The 16446-nt window shown below is 44.0% G+C and overlaps 2 protein-coding genes across 2 annotated transcripts; one reads left to right on the top strand and one right to left on the bottom strand.

Annotated features, from left to right (window-relative positions):
• Window positions 1–203: 203 nt before the first annotated feature.
• Window positions 204–9664, bottom strand: ttl (tubulin tyrosine ligase). Its single transcript, XM_063192232.1, has 7 exons — window positions 8897–9664; window positions 8277–8355; window positions 7710–7942; window positions 7161–7296; window positions 4630–4899; window positions 3930–4073; window positions 204–3356 (listed from the first exon to the last, which is right to left on the bottom strand). The coding sequence occupies exons 1-7, from the start codon at window positions 9063–9065 to the stop codon at window positions 3170–3172; spliced, it is 1218 nt and encodes a 405-aa protein (XP_063048302.1). The 5' UTR covers window positions 9066–9664; the 3' UTR covers window positions 204–3169.
• A 739-nt stretch (window positions 9665–10403) lies between these two features.
• fignl1 (fidgetin-like 1) lies at window positions 10404–15941 on the top strand. The gene is made up of 3 exons (XM_063191887.1): window positions 10404–10523; window positions 11199–12660; window positions 14858–15941. The coding sequence occupies exons 2-3, from the start codon at window positions 11217–11219 to the stop codon at window positions 15544–15546; spliced, it is 2133 nt and encodes a 710-aa protein (XP_063047957.1). The 5' UTR covers window positions 10404–10523; window positions 11199–11216; the 3' UTR covers window positions 15547–15941.
• The last annotated feature ends 505 nt before the right edge of the window (window positions 15942–16446 follow it).

The raw sequence follows: 16446 nt of genomic DNA, 5'->3' as shown, positions 1-16446 counted from the left end.
GCTTCAGAGCACTCCAGAGAAGCTCAATGACCTGACACTTGTTTTGAAATGCGTATAGGCCTGCAAAATACTTGAATATTCTGTTACTCTCTGCTGCATTTTAGATATCAAAATTTGTGTAATGACCAATGAGAAACTTCTGTGCTTATAGTTGCAAAAACTATGGTCTTTATTTACACAAAACCCAACATAAAACAAGAGGCTAAAACCACAACTACAATATTTATTGTCATAGTTCTTCTACCAGTACAGATGCAGTGACAATTTCATGCAAAAACCAAGGTAACTAAACATCACAACCGAGGGACTGTCAGTACAGACAAAGCACATGGAGGCTGGCAGGTGTCCTACTTAAATAGTTTCATCATGTAACATGTTTTGTTCACGACAAGCAGTTAGAGACATGTATTACCAGAGATGGGCAACCTCAACCTGGCTTCACATTTAATTTGAACCACTGAAAAAATCATTCGATACTAAACAGCACAACTCATCTGCTGCAGATGGGGAATATTAGTCACATCACCAGCAAAAAAGACGACAGTTCAAGCTTGGCAATGTGAGATGTGTGGTACTTGGTAGCCTCTGAATACTGGCCGCCCCATCACTGTTAACACTTGCATCTGGTTTGTTAATGTCATGTTGACATCTCAGGATGTGAGCAGTGCACCCTGGGATTGTTTCCTCATGTCCACCTGCCAACCAGGCTTCACAGACAGCAGATAATACTATACATGCATTCTCACAAACTACAGAAAAAAAAGAGTTCAAGAGGACGCAATACACTTGTTCTGTATTACAAAATACAAGCAGTAATTCTCTTTGGTTTGGAAAAAAGGGGAATGACTCAAGAGGGTTGTTGCTCAAGGGTCAGGGGATTCTATTACCTAAGATTGTTCAGCTGTTTACTTTTTTATTTAAAAAACGTTTTGGATTCTACAACCGTACTCAAATCATGTTTAGACAAGACAAAGTCATCGTAACATAAACTTAAAATAAAAACACTAACGGTGTGAAATTCCTATGAAAGTTTCTGGTAAGGCACCCTTCCCCTTAAATGACTCCCCTCTACACACCCACACACGCAACATTATAATACTGTGTTGATGACAATAGGATATAAAAATCCCACATGGTGATTGGTCAATGATCTATGAAACCTGTAAACCATACGTCCCTTTTTTTAAAAACACACTATTAAAAGCAAACATCAAACTTATATTTGAATACATGTTCCGAAATGAAGCATCGTGTCAAATTGTGCAATCCAAAAAGGCATCAACATACAAGTTTTCAATTTTGGGAATCGGACTTCTCGTCCCCTCAGAAACGTTGCGGGAAAAATTGGGAAAACAGAGGTACAGCGACGCAAATAATTGACACACTCTTTCTTTAAATAGAATGATGAATAGACATAAAATTCAACACATTTAAATGTTAAAGTAACACTTTCATAGGGTAGGTGGAACTACCCTCATAGTTCAGTGCAAAATGCATACACAGCCTGGGGAAGATGTATTAAAGCATGCAAAAGCATAGCTTTCCATGAAGAGTTCTATGTATTCTAATTCTATGTATCTAACAACATAATGACATGGATTCATTGACCATCTCTCACCATGTTTAAAACAAAGCAAAACATCGGTCAGCAGAGCTGGGAATTACATGGGGACTTTGTTTTTCCTTTGTTTCTTAACAACTGTCCAAAGTATCCGCTTCATTAAATAGTTTTTGTAGTGATGAATGGGTGGGTTGATCTTAAGACCAAACATGAATGTATTGTTAAAACACAATAAATATTCTGCTCAGAATGTCTGTGGGGGGAAAACCTATTGTAGACAAATAAGCCATGAAAAAAAATGCAAATATTCATTTGTATTGTGAAAGCATTTCTGACCAGGCTGTAAACAGTCAATGGTACACGCGCCACTTCCTTTCCAACAGTCCTAAACATGCAATCTGTACAAATGAAATCAGATCACAGGGAACAACTACATTTAGACAAATAGCTTGTAGACATTTAACCTAGTCACATACCAATCCTTCATTCATGCTGGGAAAAAAAATGAATTTTCGAAAGCTATAACTGCATGTTTACGACATTCACTGATGGGCAAAAAGAAAACACAAGTCTAACATGCTTTTCCTGAATAGCATACCATTTAGGCATAAAACATTAGACCATTTTGGAAGCATATGACCATTGCTCTCTTTTTAATCGAGATTCGATATTAAATCTTTTTAGTCAACCCTTTAAATAATTGTATGTAAGCAAATATGCACCAAGGATTGAGTGAAATGCCTGACAGTGTTTTCTCTCATCAAGGAACAGGGAAGAGGCTAAAAGCCAAAACATAGGGGTAACCAACTAGCATCTACATTCTACTATCTTGGACATCCTTTTCTTTTCATGCATCTTGGGGCTGGTTTACATTGAACTTCAGAAACCATACAGTAAAGTTAAGTTTACAAGTAAGCCAGCCAACCAAGTGCCAGGCACACCTTCCATGATATGTATGATATACAAGGGACTCGGGAAAACAGCCTCTAGTCACAGAGACTTGCTCGGGGAAACATGGCCATGGACACATTAAGGCACTGAAGGCCTCGCCTCAGTCTCTACGGAGATGCTACGTGGTTGTACCCTTGAGGCATCACGTATTAGGTCGGGTAGCAATCAGTTTTCCTCATTTACTTTCAATCAATTGGACTCCTACCTCTCAGTAAGTGCTTGAACCTTGTCGAATGCCGACCCAGTAAGACTTACTAGGAAGGCAAACTACTGACTTCATCTTCATTGACATACAGACACCCCATCCGACACAATCGCACGCACACGCACACTTATGCACACAGGCACACCCATACGCACCGTCGCATACTCGCATCTTCATGTCTAAATCATCCAACGTCTGCGTAGTGTTCACAAACCGACAACTATTTGCAGTTTTTAAAAAAGTCAAAAAAAAGTCAACAGACACTTGTACCCACCCTACACTACTACTCCGAAGTTCTGTTTTGCAGGAGGAGGAGCAACATCTGGTAGCAGAAGCCAGCTGGACCCAGTCCAGTCTAGTCCAGGGCCATGTCAGGAGTAGAGTTGGGTGGAGGGCGACGGGTGCGGCGGTGGAAAGGCAGTTCTGTCCCAAGGGGCAGGTTGGGTGTGCGCTCATAACTTCATGAAGGGGCCGATTTGATGTGGCGCTCGTAGTTTGGGAGAGGAACAGCAGTTGTTGGAGTTGAGCGATGGCGATGTGGAGAACGGGGGCGAGGAGGAGAGGGGATCGACAGTCAGAGAGAAGACAGTGGTGATGGCAACGTCCACGATTCCTTGGCAAAGCTCCGGGTACAGTTTCCTGCACAACACAAGAGATGAGCGCATCTTGCTCGATAAAAAGTTTTTTAGGCACTAAAATAGTCCGGCGTTGCATTAAATAGAGGCACAAGTATTATAATACAAAAGCTGTGAGTGAGTAACATAAGCTGCCTTATACAACTTAAATGCATTTGGGTTTTGGAGAAATATATGGTTCCAAAAACAGGAATATAACTAAGGATGAGAGGCAACAAAAATCTTTCTGCTTTGAAATAGGAGAGGATTCTTTTCAGATGGATTTTTTAATTGATCAGCATCACTCCAGTGTTCTATTCTGGCCGTTTTTTTAAAGGAGCAATAATTGTATATGTGTATAACGCCTTTTGTTTCTCACAGCACTATTATTTCCATAATGACAGAGGAGCACTGTACTATTACGATGATCTACTAATGGCAGAGTTGTGACTTTATTTTTATTGGAGTTACAGAACTACTGACTGTGAACTAACTCCTCTCTGTGCCTTCTTGGATCATCATTTCATCTAGTCTGATTTCATTCAGAATTCTCTGCATCCTCTCTTTTTAAGTAGTTGCAAAAGGTCCGGTCACTCACTGTGCACAAGCCGGTGCTCCGTTGATTTCAATGAGCCACACTTTGAAGTCTTCGTCCACCATGAAGTCGAAGCCAAAGAGCTGGAAGCTCTGGTAGGACAGATGCTTTGTGCTGATGGCCGGCTCGATGCATGCTAAACAGCTTCTGTATAAACAACAGGCATCAAACACAAGTCAGTTAAGAAGGTAGAAGAGAAATAACAATTGAAGAAAAAAAACCCTCAACAACTCTGTTTTCAGTTGTATTCAGGTTGAGCATAATGGTGCCAGTGCCATTTCCCGCTCCAGTTATACTGGTGAACCACAGGTGCTCATATCATATTGATTATATTACTGAGTGTGTGAGCCAGGTGAACCTCCTGATGTCTATGCAGTTGTCACTATTTACTTAGAAAATGTTTTTTAATGTGTTTTGGGGGCTTGTATGCTTGCAGATAGGATGGTGAAGAGATGACACGAAGTGAGTGGGAGAGAGAGATGGAGTAGGGACGGGAAATGACGCAGGCCGGACACGAACCCGGTGTCTTAGGGTGCGGCGTCACAGCAACCCCAGAAACTCCCAAGTTTTACTCTGTCTACATCGCAAACCAACTTTAAGGTTACCAAAGCCGAATACGTCAGCTGGTTTGAGATTAGGTGTGGGGATCAGCACTAGCACAGTTCTCCGTCTGCCTGAAAAGACTACTACGCAATACCAATACCTGATGATCTGTTTGATTTGAGGTAAAATGGCTGCTTCCAGCGTGACATTGTGCGTGTTGAGGAGGTACTGCCGGAAGTCGTCGAAGAACATCTCGTTGCCCTCTTCATAGCGGCCGTAGTTCTGCGAGTGCTCCTGCTGGATGCAATGATTAGTCAGGTGACTGGTCATGTCCTCAAGGTCTGTGCTGTTGTACGGCTCCGAGGACGTCCTCAGCACCCCTTCCCGGTACAGGTAGATGTTGTACTGATGGTCCACAAGCACCCAGCTCCTGGAGAGGAAAAGACAGCGAGGGAGTTAGGGAGTACTTGCCATGCTTTGCCTGTTCGCATAGCGAATTAGACCAGGTTTGAACCAGGTTACAAAATAGGTGCAGGCTACAATTTGAAGGAGGCTTTTAATTAGTGGTGGGCCGTTATCGGCGTTAACGTGCTGCGATAATGTGAGACTCTTGTCGCGCGATAAAGAAAATATCGCACGTTAATCTATTCTCAAAATATAGGTTTGGAGTTTGGGTATGCACGTCACCACAGCGTTTAATTGACAGACGCTTTTAGACTGCGCTCCAGTCGCTTCTCCTCTCTCCACCTGTTGTTTCAGCAGACCTACTAAATATGAAGTGTTTGCAGCTGAAAACATTAATCCCTCTGCCGTGGTAGTTGTTGTTTGAGTGCTTTTTCATAAGTGGTAGACTAAAGAGACGTTATTGTTTGAGGTGAAGCATAGAGACATTATTGTGTGTGAGTAGCTACCAGCCCGACATAGCCTACATTTCCTCACACATTGCATAGAATACATAAACAACTTCCAGAAATCTTGCCTGTGCTATAATTGCAAAACATTCCGTGTGATAGTCCTATGCATTTTGAAGATTGTCAAACTGAAACTGTCAATATCTACTCTCGCTGAATGTTTGTGTTGCAATCGCGCACATTTGCGATTCAGTGAGATATTCTCATGTCCGACGGTAATAAACCTCGCGGTTGTCGCGCTTGACTTTTTTTTTTTTTGCAAACTGAATTCATGTCGAGTTGTAACTCATCTGGCATTCTAACTCTGAGAACAACTGTCAAATCGCCGTGTGCCAGTGCTGTAGGTTCTAGATAGGAATATCCAGTAGCCTGGCTCTGCTGAGGGCTGCTGTGCCTACTACGCGCAGAGTTCCTCCCTCTCTTAAAGGAGCCGCTGCTCCTTTTCAGATTCTCTCTCTCTCTCTCTCTCTCTCTCTCTCTCTCTCTCTCTCTCTCTCCCCATTAGAAATGAAATGCTGAATTGTTGAGGTAATATTGTTTAAATAGCCTAAATGTTTGATAGATTTATCTGTATTTGCCTCTACAACTTATAGCGCTGTTCATTTTGAAATTTCAGTATCTTATAACTGTAAATGCTTCCTAACATATTGGACACACTTTACACATATTGCTGTGATTTTTTCATCTCCAAGCATCAACATGACCATTTTTTGAAGATGAGATGCATTTTGGAAAAAAAGATGAGCTCTGGTCTAATGCGCCATCTGTCTTAAGAAACCCCAAGGTTTTTTCGGCATTATTTCGCTATCGTGCCTATTCTGAATGAGCCATTTTGATATAGATTAATCTAGATTAATCTAGATTAATTTCATAATTACAGTGAGATTAATCTAGATTAAAAAAATTAATCTATGCCCACCCCTACTTTTAATACAAAACCAGCCGTTTTTGCCATAGATTAAGAGAAGCTGATTGTGACATAAACTGCTAAAAGAGGCAGACTTATTTATTAAAAATGGGTTTCACACCAGGTTACAGAGGTAGGCTACTATGAGGGGGCCAAGCTATAAATTGAGGAAATATATATATTTCGTATACGAGTTCCTCAGACTAGGATTTGGCAGTAGCTACTAGGGCTGTAACGATATTGTATCGGACCGAGAAATCGTGATACAAAGAGTCACGACTGTATCGTGATATAAGGAGGCAGTATCGCGATACGCCCTTTCAAAGTTTTATTACCCATTAGTCCAGAAAACAACCTTATGATTTGTTTGTTTATGAGTTTTTCCAAATTTCAGTGGAGATACATTTCAGAAATCGTGGGGTGTATCGAACCGTAGGTCAAAAATCGTGATACGAGCCGAATCGTGAGTTGAGTGTATCGTTACAGCCCTAGTAGCGACAAATTATTTGTTCACACCTTCACTGTACATTAGACTACAACTATATTCTGGAAGCAATTACCGCTGAGGTCAAAATGGATCCAAATAGGCTACAAACTACTTTGCCTACTCCGTATAGCATATTCTTCTGGTGTTTGTATTTGATTTTGTTTATAGAGACTGTACACGGTTTTAATTAAAGAAAAGAATGTACCTTTGCACAACACCTCAAAAGGTTAACACCAATAGCTCAAAAGTACTCAATTCTTTTGTGGTCCTTGAATTGATAAGATATATGTTGCAATTTTTTTTTAAACTAAACCCATTTCTTAACAGTCTGTGGGTGGAAATACATGAAGCATCTAGTCAGTGCACAAATCTGAGGATGTCCTTACCGGATGTCAAACTTGCGATGGCCTGGCTCCAACAGTAGAGGTCTCTCTAGGTATTTCTGAATGATGTGGACTTGTCCCTGATTATCAATGAACTCCAGCAACTGATTTGCGTCATGGGATATCAGAATTCCAGCCCCTGCATAGCAAATGAACTTCGGTGAACCCTTGTATAAAGAACCGCCAACACACATGCAATGTGCAATGCATCAATTTTAACCAGGCCTTCATCGTACAAACACTTTAGTATCATCACAGCAGTGCACACTGAGAATGCACAGTAGTAACATTTCAGGACACACATTGTCAATTAAGGATGATTTTCTTACTTGCATACATACTACATGTTTGCGTAATTAAATTGCATGCCCTAAAATGTGACCCATGACAGCAACAACTAAAATAGACACCATGGTGGCTGTAACACAGCTACATTAAAAAGGCAAAGTTTAACCTTTGAGCACAGATAGTCCACCATATGGTTGTGATGAATGTGCTACAGAAGCAAAATGTGATTGATTGATTGATTGATTGATTGATAACCATTTGCACCTTTGGCTCCAGCAGACGATTTGGCAATCCACACCGTTCCGTCTCCGCTCTCCTTCCTGCAGTGGTACGAAGCTAAGAACACCTCCCGCTCATCCGTCTTGGGGTTGGCCTTCATGTGACCAATGCCATTGGTGGCTGGGGCGACTGGCGTGTTGAGGTTGGTCGGGTAGATGATGTAGGACTCAGGGAACCAGGTAGGGGACTCCGACAGCTCTGGGCTGGTCTTGATGATCCTACATTTACCAAACAAATGAAGGAAAGGGATTTATTGTGACTAGCAATTGATGCACAAGGGGCAAACAGCTCAATTTGGGCTACTCTGATATGGCATAGTACCAGAATAATCTAGTGACTAGCTAGCTAACACTAATTCATTTCCAGCCACAACCAAGTTTTAACAGCATTTGGTAGGTGTGAATTTCAAGCCTTGCTTTTGGTCAATGCACTTGCTTTCAATCTTTATTGTACAAGGTCTTCAAGAGCCTGTGCCAGGGCTTGACATGCACTATGACCATCAAGACAACATTCCTAAAATCATGAGAAAAGTGTCAGTAATGTTCGACGTACTTGACCAATGATGCTTTGCGACAAAGCTTGTCAGCTCCTCTGTAGTAATTCACGAGCTGGGTCAGTCCTGGCTCATGGCCTGTTAGGTGTATCGAGGGAAATGCAATGCAGTTAGTAAAAAATATATAGAAAACAGTGCAACAAATGTTGTACACAATTTCACCGTTTCTTTTCAAATCATCTGACACACAGATCAGGGCTAAAAATACAGCTATTACTAACATGACACATTCAGCACTTGCTTGGGGCATAGTCAGGGAGCGGAGAGGACAGGGCGGGGTGGTAGAGATGACATGGAGGAGGAAGAGAGCACTCGCCCTCTCTGGCACTCGCTGCATCCTAACATAATGCAGGCTGAGGTAGTGTCCTCAGCCCAGGAGTGGCTCCTGTAGCCATTCATACAACAGTCAGTGAACGCAGGCCATACACAGTCATAACGACACAACTGGCTGTAATATCTCAGTAAAACTTGCCAAAGCAGACAAAACATACAGCCGAAACACACATTGAAGACAGGCGACTTTCTCTTGCAACTACTGTACAGGTGAGCTGCACCACCAAACCACAACATGCAAAGACCATAAGTCTGCAGAAATGACCAACTAAAACAGGGTCCTTACCTAATCGTCCAAATGGAAGTCTGTTTCGTTCCCCCAGCATTAAATTGAATCGCGGGTTGTCCTTCTTTAGTCTTTTCCATTTCCCAGAAGCAAGAAGGATTTTAGAAACTTCAGCATAGATGCTGCTCGTATCATCACGAAGAACAAATGTGTACATCGGCACGCTCATGTTACAACACAATCACAAAGACACTAAAATGCTACTATTTAGCCAGCTGTTAAATATGACACTATCTTTCAAGATACACTCTCAGATTAACAGCGCCTAAAAGCAAGACACCAGCCGCTTGCTCCTTATGTGGCTGGCTAGCGTTATCTACCTCCAACCAAAATAGCCTGTGGCATGTCGCTAGCTGGCTAACGTGACAGCAATTTACAATTAAGCTACTAGTGTTGCAGAGTAGACAAAATAATTAAATTGCCACACTGAGTCAGGCTGGAGAATAATTCACCCGTGTCCCTTTGCACTTCACAAAGGAACTGTTACCTTGGAGTCTAAAAACACTACATGGGACCCACAATACTGGGTGTGACTCAAGTATGTTAGCAAGCTAAATTTGAGCTCTTGTAGGGAATTGGCTAGCTGTCTGGCAAACTCCGCATAGCTAAGTCGCTTGTAAAGATGTTCAAAGTTCAAACTTGTCAAATTCCTTGTCTCTTATAAAATATTTATGCGGCAATTGCACTTCGTATCGGTCCTTTAAAATAGCCAGACAGCGTTTTCCAAGAAATGCAACACTTCCCGTGAAATTCAGCCGTATTCCTTTATGTCCATGGACTGGACTGGAGCTGTCAAGCGTCAACGTCAGCGTGCGGAATGCCGCGTGGAACTATGGTCAATGTAGTGACAACTTGTACTCTCAAATGAGTGTCAATCTAGTGAAAGACCGACGCAAATCACGCATTCATTGAATAATCTCCAGTTCCCTTTTGAAGCAACTATGACTTTCTTCTATACCCTAACTGTATGCATTATGTGCATTCTTAATAACCAGTTCTCAATTAAATATCAGGCATGTACTACAATACTCATTTGTCTGACTACCACAGTAAGAAAAGAAAAGAAAATGTTAAGCGTTACTACAATAGTTAGACATAATGAACGTCATAAAGTACATCAGAGGGGTAAAAGTGATGAAATCTAATGTAGGTCTATTCAAACAAAATAGCACTGCTGAAACGACCAGTGTTTTTTCTTTCTTTGGACTGTTAGTGCATTACAAATCCTATACCACACGAGGGCAGACTTTGCCATGAAATCCGTCCTCTGAAGAGTCGTCTAGTTAAGACCAGAGCCGAGCCTCACTGGTTTAGACTGTTTTATTAATCAATTGTAAATGATTGCTTACTTTACTTACATGTACAAGAAAAACACATGTTTTATTAATTTACCAGATAACTTTGTAGGACAAATCGGAGTGTCAAAAATAACTATGAATGGTCCAACAGAGCAGCACGAGCAAGCCCAGCCCACTGGTTGGGCCGGATGTTTGGTTTTTACATGTGGCGGGAAGTTTGGATATTCCCACTAGCAAAACAGAGAGCCCATGCTGGTGTTGTAGACTAGTTCTATTGCACTACGTGCTGTGATTACAAAATAGTTGAAGTGTCAAAGTACATTTGTGAGGTAAGGTCCTTGCAATTGAAAGTTTGAATGTTGACAAAGTAAACACAATTCGATGGCAGTTACAGGCCTTAGTTAACGAGAAGTGTTGCTAGCTAAGCACAGCTTTTAGTGAAAGCCTTTTACCTCTAGCTATGTACCTAACGTCAAAGTTACCATCTGACAACTCAGAAAATGTTACTTTGTGTACCGAATGTGTTATACTTTACTGCTGCATAACTTTGTAAACGTATTACGACTTGGTGTGTAAATATGGCTCACTTTTAATGGGCCTAGTTGTTGGCAAATTGCCTCAAGCAAAGATCTTCCTCAAGCATATGCGTTTGGCAGCATGCCCCAGTTTCCTTTTCTATCATTTTCAGGTGTGTGACATGTCATTACCTTCATCTCGAAACTAGCTGGTGTAGTCGGTGTTTAAAGGAGTTTATTGTCGCGCAAGTTATACTACAGGCAGCAAAAATATTTTCTCAATATTTCTGTGATGATGAACATAAAACATTCACAACACCTCTCTTGATGACCTATTCAGCCCCAAGGCAACGACACAGGACATTTTGTCTCTGTCCTTTGAACATTCAGGGGAAGGTTGGTAGTAAGTGGTGGGGGCATATGGTGTTGCACTGCACTGTAGCCTTTGACATGCAATTTTAATGGCTCCTGCCCCCTCTCCTTGCACAGGGCTGGAGCAGTCCAGGCATGAGCAGCGCACACCTGGACGAGTGGCAGCGGAGGTCCTTTGACATTTCGTCTGGCACGTGCACACCTGAACAGACGGCCGATGCCTACCGGGCACACATCCTGTCCATTCAGTATGCATGGGCGAACCGGGAGCTTTCTCCAGCCGCCTCCGCCAGCCTGCTGCGGACGTACTCGGAACGCTACGCGGCGGTCCTGGACTCGGACGACCCGTGCCGCGGACTCAACAACTATGCAGAGAGCGCCCTGCATGTGGCGCGCAACCAGAAGAACCACAGTGACAAGTGGGAGTCGTCGCTGAGCAGCTCGAGCGTGCAGAGCCTGCCGTGCGTGCAGAGGATGCTGCAGGCCTGGACGGGGCTGGCAGGGAAGTCCCCGGTGGCGGCAGCAGATGTAGACATCGTCGTTGGTGGGGAGGGTGGTGGTGGGAATTGTGGTGGTGGTGGTGCTCCGGTTCTCTCCACATCTGGTGTCAGGGTGGAACAACACCCCCTTCCCAGTGGTGCGGGGCAGCAGGCCTTCAGAGGCAGCAATGGCCCGGCCACTCCAACCCCAACCACCTCCTCCCACCCCTCAGCAAATGCAATGCAGCAGCAGAGGCCCAAAGCCTGGGACTCGGGCATCCACACAACAGGCCAGACTTCTGCACCTTTCCAAGCAAAAGCTTGGGACACTGGCAAGCAGACAGGCCAGGCTGTATCTACATCTTTCCTAGCTAAAGCTCCGCTTTTTGGACATAATACAGGCAGCAATGCAGCCAGCCAGCAACATTCATCCGGTGGAGCCTCACACTGGCCACAGAACCAGCAGTCCGTGTTCATCTCCTCCTCCTCAAACCCTGCAAAGAGGAAGAACTTCTACGACTCAGCAGGGGATAATTATAACAATAACAACAAACCACCTCATACTCACGCTGGTTACGGGGCACAGGATCCCCACGCCACAGGGAGGAGAGGCGAAGGCCTGGCAGGTAGCAACAGGGCCTTCAAGTCGGCCCGCGAGCAGTTCATCGTCGACCAGCAGAAGAAGAACTCCCACCAGCCGCAGCGAGGCCAGCCTTCAGGAGGAGGAGGAGGAGGAGGAGGAGGGGCGGGCATGGTGATAAAGAAATCCTTGGGTGCGAACCGTCAGCGGGGAGCCTTCTCGAAGTTCGTCTCCCCCATGCCACGGCAAGACGAAGAGTGTGGGCCGTCAAACCAGGCGCCCCAGGAGGCCCCGATCATAGACGAGCGCCTGAAGAACTTTGAGCCCAAGATCATCGAGCTGATCATGAGTGAGATCATGGACCACGGCCCGCCCATCACCTGGGACGACATCGCCGGCCTGGACTTCGCTAAAACCACCATCCAGGAGATTGTGGTGTGGCCCATGCTGCGTCCGGACATCTTCACGGGGCTGCGGGGCCCGCCCAAGGGCATCCTGCTCTTCGGCCCGCCAGGCACAGGTGAGGTTAAAAAAAAACAAAAAAACAGGGAACCGACAATTCCATTCACTGTTTCCCACAGAACATTTGTCACGTGTCTAACACAGTGATTCTCAACCTTTTTTGAAGAAATTCCCCCCTTACCTAATCATAAGCCTGCCAACGTCCCCCACCAAACAACATGATACTCTGTATACTGTCATTGATTTTGCTTTATGACTGTTATACAGCTTTCTGGAATGATGTGTGAGTCTCCATTCACTTTGAACAACCCCATTTGTGACTGAGTGCAAACCTGTGGGGCTGTAGCGCCCCCATTGAGAAACGCTAGTATAACGTCTTTTGGAAAAGCATTTTCTAGTAGCAACTTTATAAACTCCAGTCCATCCTCATTGTCAGGGACATAGTCAAGGTGGGCTGAGGTGGTGGATGTTTGTTGTCAGGGTGGCCGTCTTAACTGTAACAGTGTTTCCCATACATTGAGGAAACTATGGCGGCCCGCCATAGTTTAAATTTGGCCGCCATAGTTTCCGAAAATGTAAAAAAAAAAAAACAATTATTTATTTATTTATTTTTTTTTTTTTGATTGCCGTTTTTGTTAAAAACGATTTGAATAACGATTTCCTTCGCATTTTCCTCCTGGAGTAAATACATCCTATAGAGAAAACCACAAGTGCTTGAAAGACAGAGGGATCAAAAGCCTAGTAGCCTAGTTAACTTGGGTTTGGGAGCAATAAAAAAAACCTTCAGAGAAGGGACAGTTGGGATGAGTTTACTAACACTCCCCAGGCTTTGTTTTACAGTTGTAATGAGTTAGGTGACAGGCCTTCATTGACAAGGCAGAGGAGACATCGGGCTGCATATAGAAATTAATGTGTAATGAATGTGAATATAGATAAATGTGTAATATGTTGTTCAGCCCTTTTAATGGGAGGAATTTTGAAGAACTGGCCCTGTGACCAGCACCCCTCATGTAGAATGTGTACGCCTATGTGTGTGTGGGGAAAAGGCATAGCCTACCCTCTTAGACCCTTTTTGTTTATGCGTTAACAATTTCACAGTAATCTTAAATTCTTATCTCTGCTCCTTTCATTACATAGACCCCTGCATGTGTATTATGTAGCCTTACTGTATTTCTCAAAATATAAATGGCTGAAATGTAGGCCTAGGCCTATAGTTTCTCCATGCGCCAATGTCATACTGTACTCATTGTTTTGCCATTTTGCATTTACACTGCGCGAATACAACCCCCCCACCCCCGCACCCCAAAAGTCCCGCGTGAAAAGACCCCCCCCCAAACACACAAAAAAAATCCCGGCTGCCCCCATAGTTTCCAAAATTTCTGTGGGAAACACTGTGTAAGGTGCTGGCGGGGTGGGGGGAATCCAATACAAAAATTATTTAGAATTCCAACAAAGATGGGAGAAAAAAATATATAAAAAGTATAAGGTGCACGCACATCCCAAAAAAACAAAATGCTGCGGCTGCAGGATATAAAACAACGCAAAGGGGGAAAAAGAGAAGAAATACTCGCACAACGCAAGAAGCTCCCTTGTCGTGATTTAATGGCAAAAAATGGCACAACGTTTCGACCTGCAAGGTCTTTGTCAGGTGTCTGAATACACAGTGAGGGGGCAGGTCTACATATAGACAAGGACAGGGCCCTCAGACATCAATCAAGAAAACGATATTCTCCATAGGTCACCTATAGAGTGTTCAATTAATTCTTATGGTGGCGTTATAGTATTGACAGAGAGTAGACAGATTAAAAACCACTACCGAACTCATTGGCATCCCATTCCACAATAGAAAAGAAAACGATATTAATTTCATATAAGCCTACAAGTGCACATGAAATTATCATCATGAGCAAATATCCAATGTGAATCCCTGATCACCAGTCCCAGTCCCCAAAAGAGTCATATCTTCAGACCACTAGCTGAAAGCACAGAAGACGTAAACACAATTATCATGGCATTATTAATAAAACATACTGTATGTATTTATAGAAAAGGTTTACTACCAAACTCTTCATTTATTCCAAAAGGGGCGAGTGTGTAAACATTTCCTGTTGTAAGAGTTGTCGTACATGGTTCCCCCCTTCTAGGGCGATGTGTCACCTTCTCTATGCCCAAGTACAGCAGAGAGGAGACATTGTGCCCAGCAAAGAAATATAACCCTGTAATATAGTGATAAAAATGTCTCCTTCCTTCCACAGGTAAGACGCTGATCGGCAAGTGCATCGCCTGCCAATCGGGCGCCACCTTCTTCAGCATCAGCGCCTCCTCGCTGACCTCCAAGTGGGTGGGCGAGGGCGAGAAGATGGTGCGGGCGCTCTTCGCCATCGCCCGCTGCCACCAGCCCGCCGTCATCTTCATCGACGAGATCGACTCGCTGCTGTCCCAGCGCACCGACGGCGAGCACGACAGCTCGCGGCGCATCAAGACGGAGTTCCTGGTGCAGCTGGACGGCGCCGCCACCTCGGCCGACGACCGCATCCTGGTGGTGGGCGCCACCAACCGGCCGCAGGAGATCGACGAGGCGGCCCGCCGGAGGCTGGCCAAGCGCCTCTACATCCCGCTGCCCGAGGCCCAGGCCCGCCAGAAGATCGTGACCAACCTCATGAGCCGGGAGAAGAGCCAGCTGGCGCCCAAGGAGCTGCAGGGCATCGTGGAGGCCTCGGAGGGCTTCTCCGGGGCAGACATGACACAGCTGTGCCGTGAGGCAGCGTTAGGGCCCATCCGCAGCATCCAGTTCAGCGACATGGCCACCATCACAGCCGAGCAGGTGCGGCCCATCGTCCACGCTGACTTTCAGGAGGCACTCAAGACGGTCAGGCCCAGCGTCTCCAGCAAGGACCTGGAGCTCTACGAGGAGTGGAACAAGACCTTTGGCTGCGGACGCTGATGGCAGAGACGATGTTTTTTTTTCTTCTTTTGTCAGTGCCAGCCCTGTTTTGTTTCAAAAGAATATATGAAGCATTTGTTCCTACAATGTTAGATGTCTCTGGTAGTTAAAATATAAAATTCCAAATGCAAAAAGCAGTATGTGCTCCACGCTCCTGTCCTCACAATCTGGTGCGTCAACAGGAAGGACTTCTGGACCTCCTTTCAGCGATAAAATATAAATATAGGTCTTAAATGAATATATTTTCATTTTATTTCACTGTCTATGTGTGGAACTTTTGAAGTATTAGAAAGAAATACTCAATAGATTGTATGTTGATAGTTGTAGTAAATGTAATAGATGTTGTATTATTTTATTTGTGACTTAAATGTTAATAAAGCACAGTTCTATTTATACACTTGTTCCCGTAAAGCTATTATGAGCCAAGTTTTCTCATGGCCAGCAAGTGACCACAGAATATTCTGGCGAAGTAGGTTCTCAAAATCGGTTGCTTAATCTGCACCCAGCATGGAGTTGCGAGTTTTCCTTGTGACAGCGGAAATGGGTCAAGATAGATCTTTGGGGAAGGTAGACTTCAGTGTTGCATGGCACGGCACTTCCACACTTCCAGAGGGCCAGCTAATTCGTCTTTTCTCGAAATGTGTCTGTACTTGATTTAAGGTCCAACATTAAATCTATCAAAAACAAGTGTAATAACATTGGGAGGAATATCCATAGTTTTACCAACTTGAATGTTGTCTACTTTTTGTTTCTATTTTCTTTTTTTAGTCAGAAAGAGGGACTAGGCTATAAGCAGGCATGGCAAGGGAAGGGAAGTTGGGCAATCCTGAGGGTATCCTGGTGTTATGATAAGTCTCAAACCACAAACCAGCTCTTGCAATCCTCTTCCTGTCCTCTTTG

Source organism: Engraulis encrasicolus, chromosome 24 (assembly GCF_034702125.1).
Source record: "Engraulis encrasicolus isolate BLACKSEA-1 chromosome 24, IST_EnEncr_1.0, whole genome shotgun sequence".
In the NCBI taxonomy this organism is placed as follows: domain Eukaryota; kingdom Metazoa; phylum Chordata; class Actinopteri; order Clupeiformes; family Engraulidae; genus Engraulis; species Engraulis encrasicolus.
The sequence above is the reverse complement of the archived record's forward strand: the minus strand, read 5'-3'. Positions and strand labels throughout refer to the sequence as shown.

What these genes read in the sequence shown, in the direction of transcription:
- ttl (XM_063192232.1), bottom strand. Translation starts at nt 9,065, where the DNA reads ATGAGCGTGCCGATGTACACATTTGTTCTTCGTGATGATACGAGCAGC. An exon ending in CGCAAAGCATCATTGGTCAA is followed by an intron (nt 7,943 to 8,276) that starts GTACGTCGAACA and finishes TGGTAAATGTAG; the next exon opens with GATCATCAAGACCAGCCCAG. An exon ending in ATCGTCTGCTGGAGCCAAAG is followed by an intron (nt 7,297 to 7,709) that starts GTGCAAATGGTT and finishes TTTGCTATGCAG; the next exon opens with GGGCTGGAATTCTGATATCC.
- fignl1 (XM_063191887.1), top strand. Translation starts at nt 11,217, where the DNA reads ATGAGCAGCGCACACCTGGACGAGTGGCAGCGGAGGTCCTTTGACATT. An exon ending in CTTCGGCCCGCCAGGCACAG is followed by an intron (nt 12,661 to 14,857) that starts GTGAGGTTAAAA and finishes TTCCTTCCACAG; the next exon opens with GTAAGACGCTGATCGGCAAG.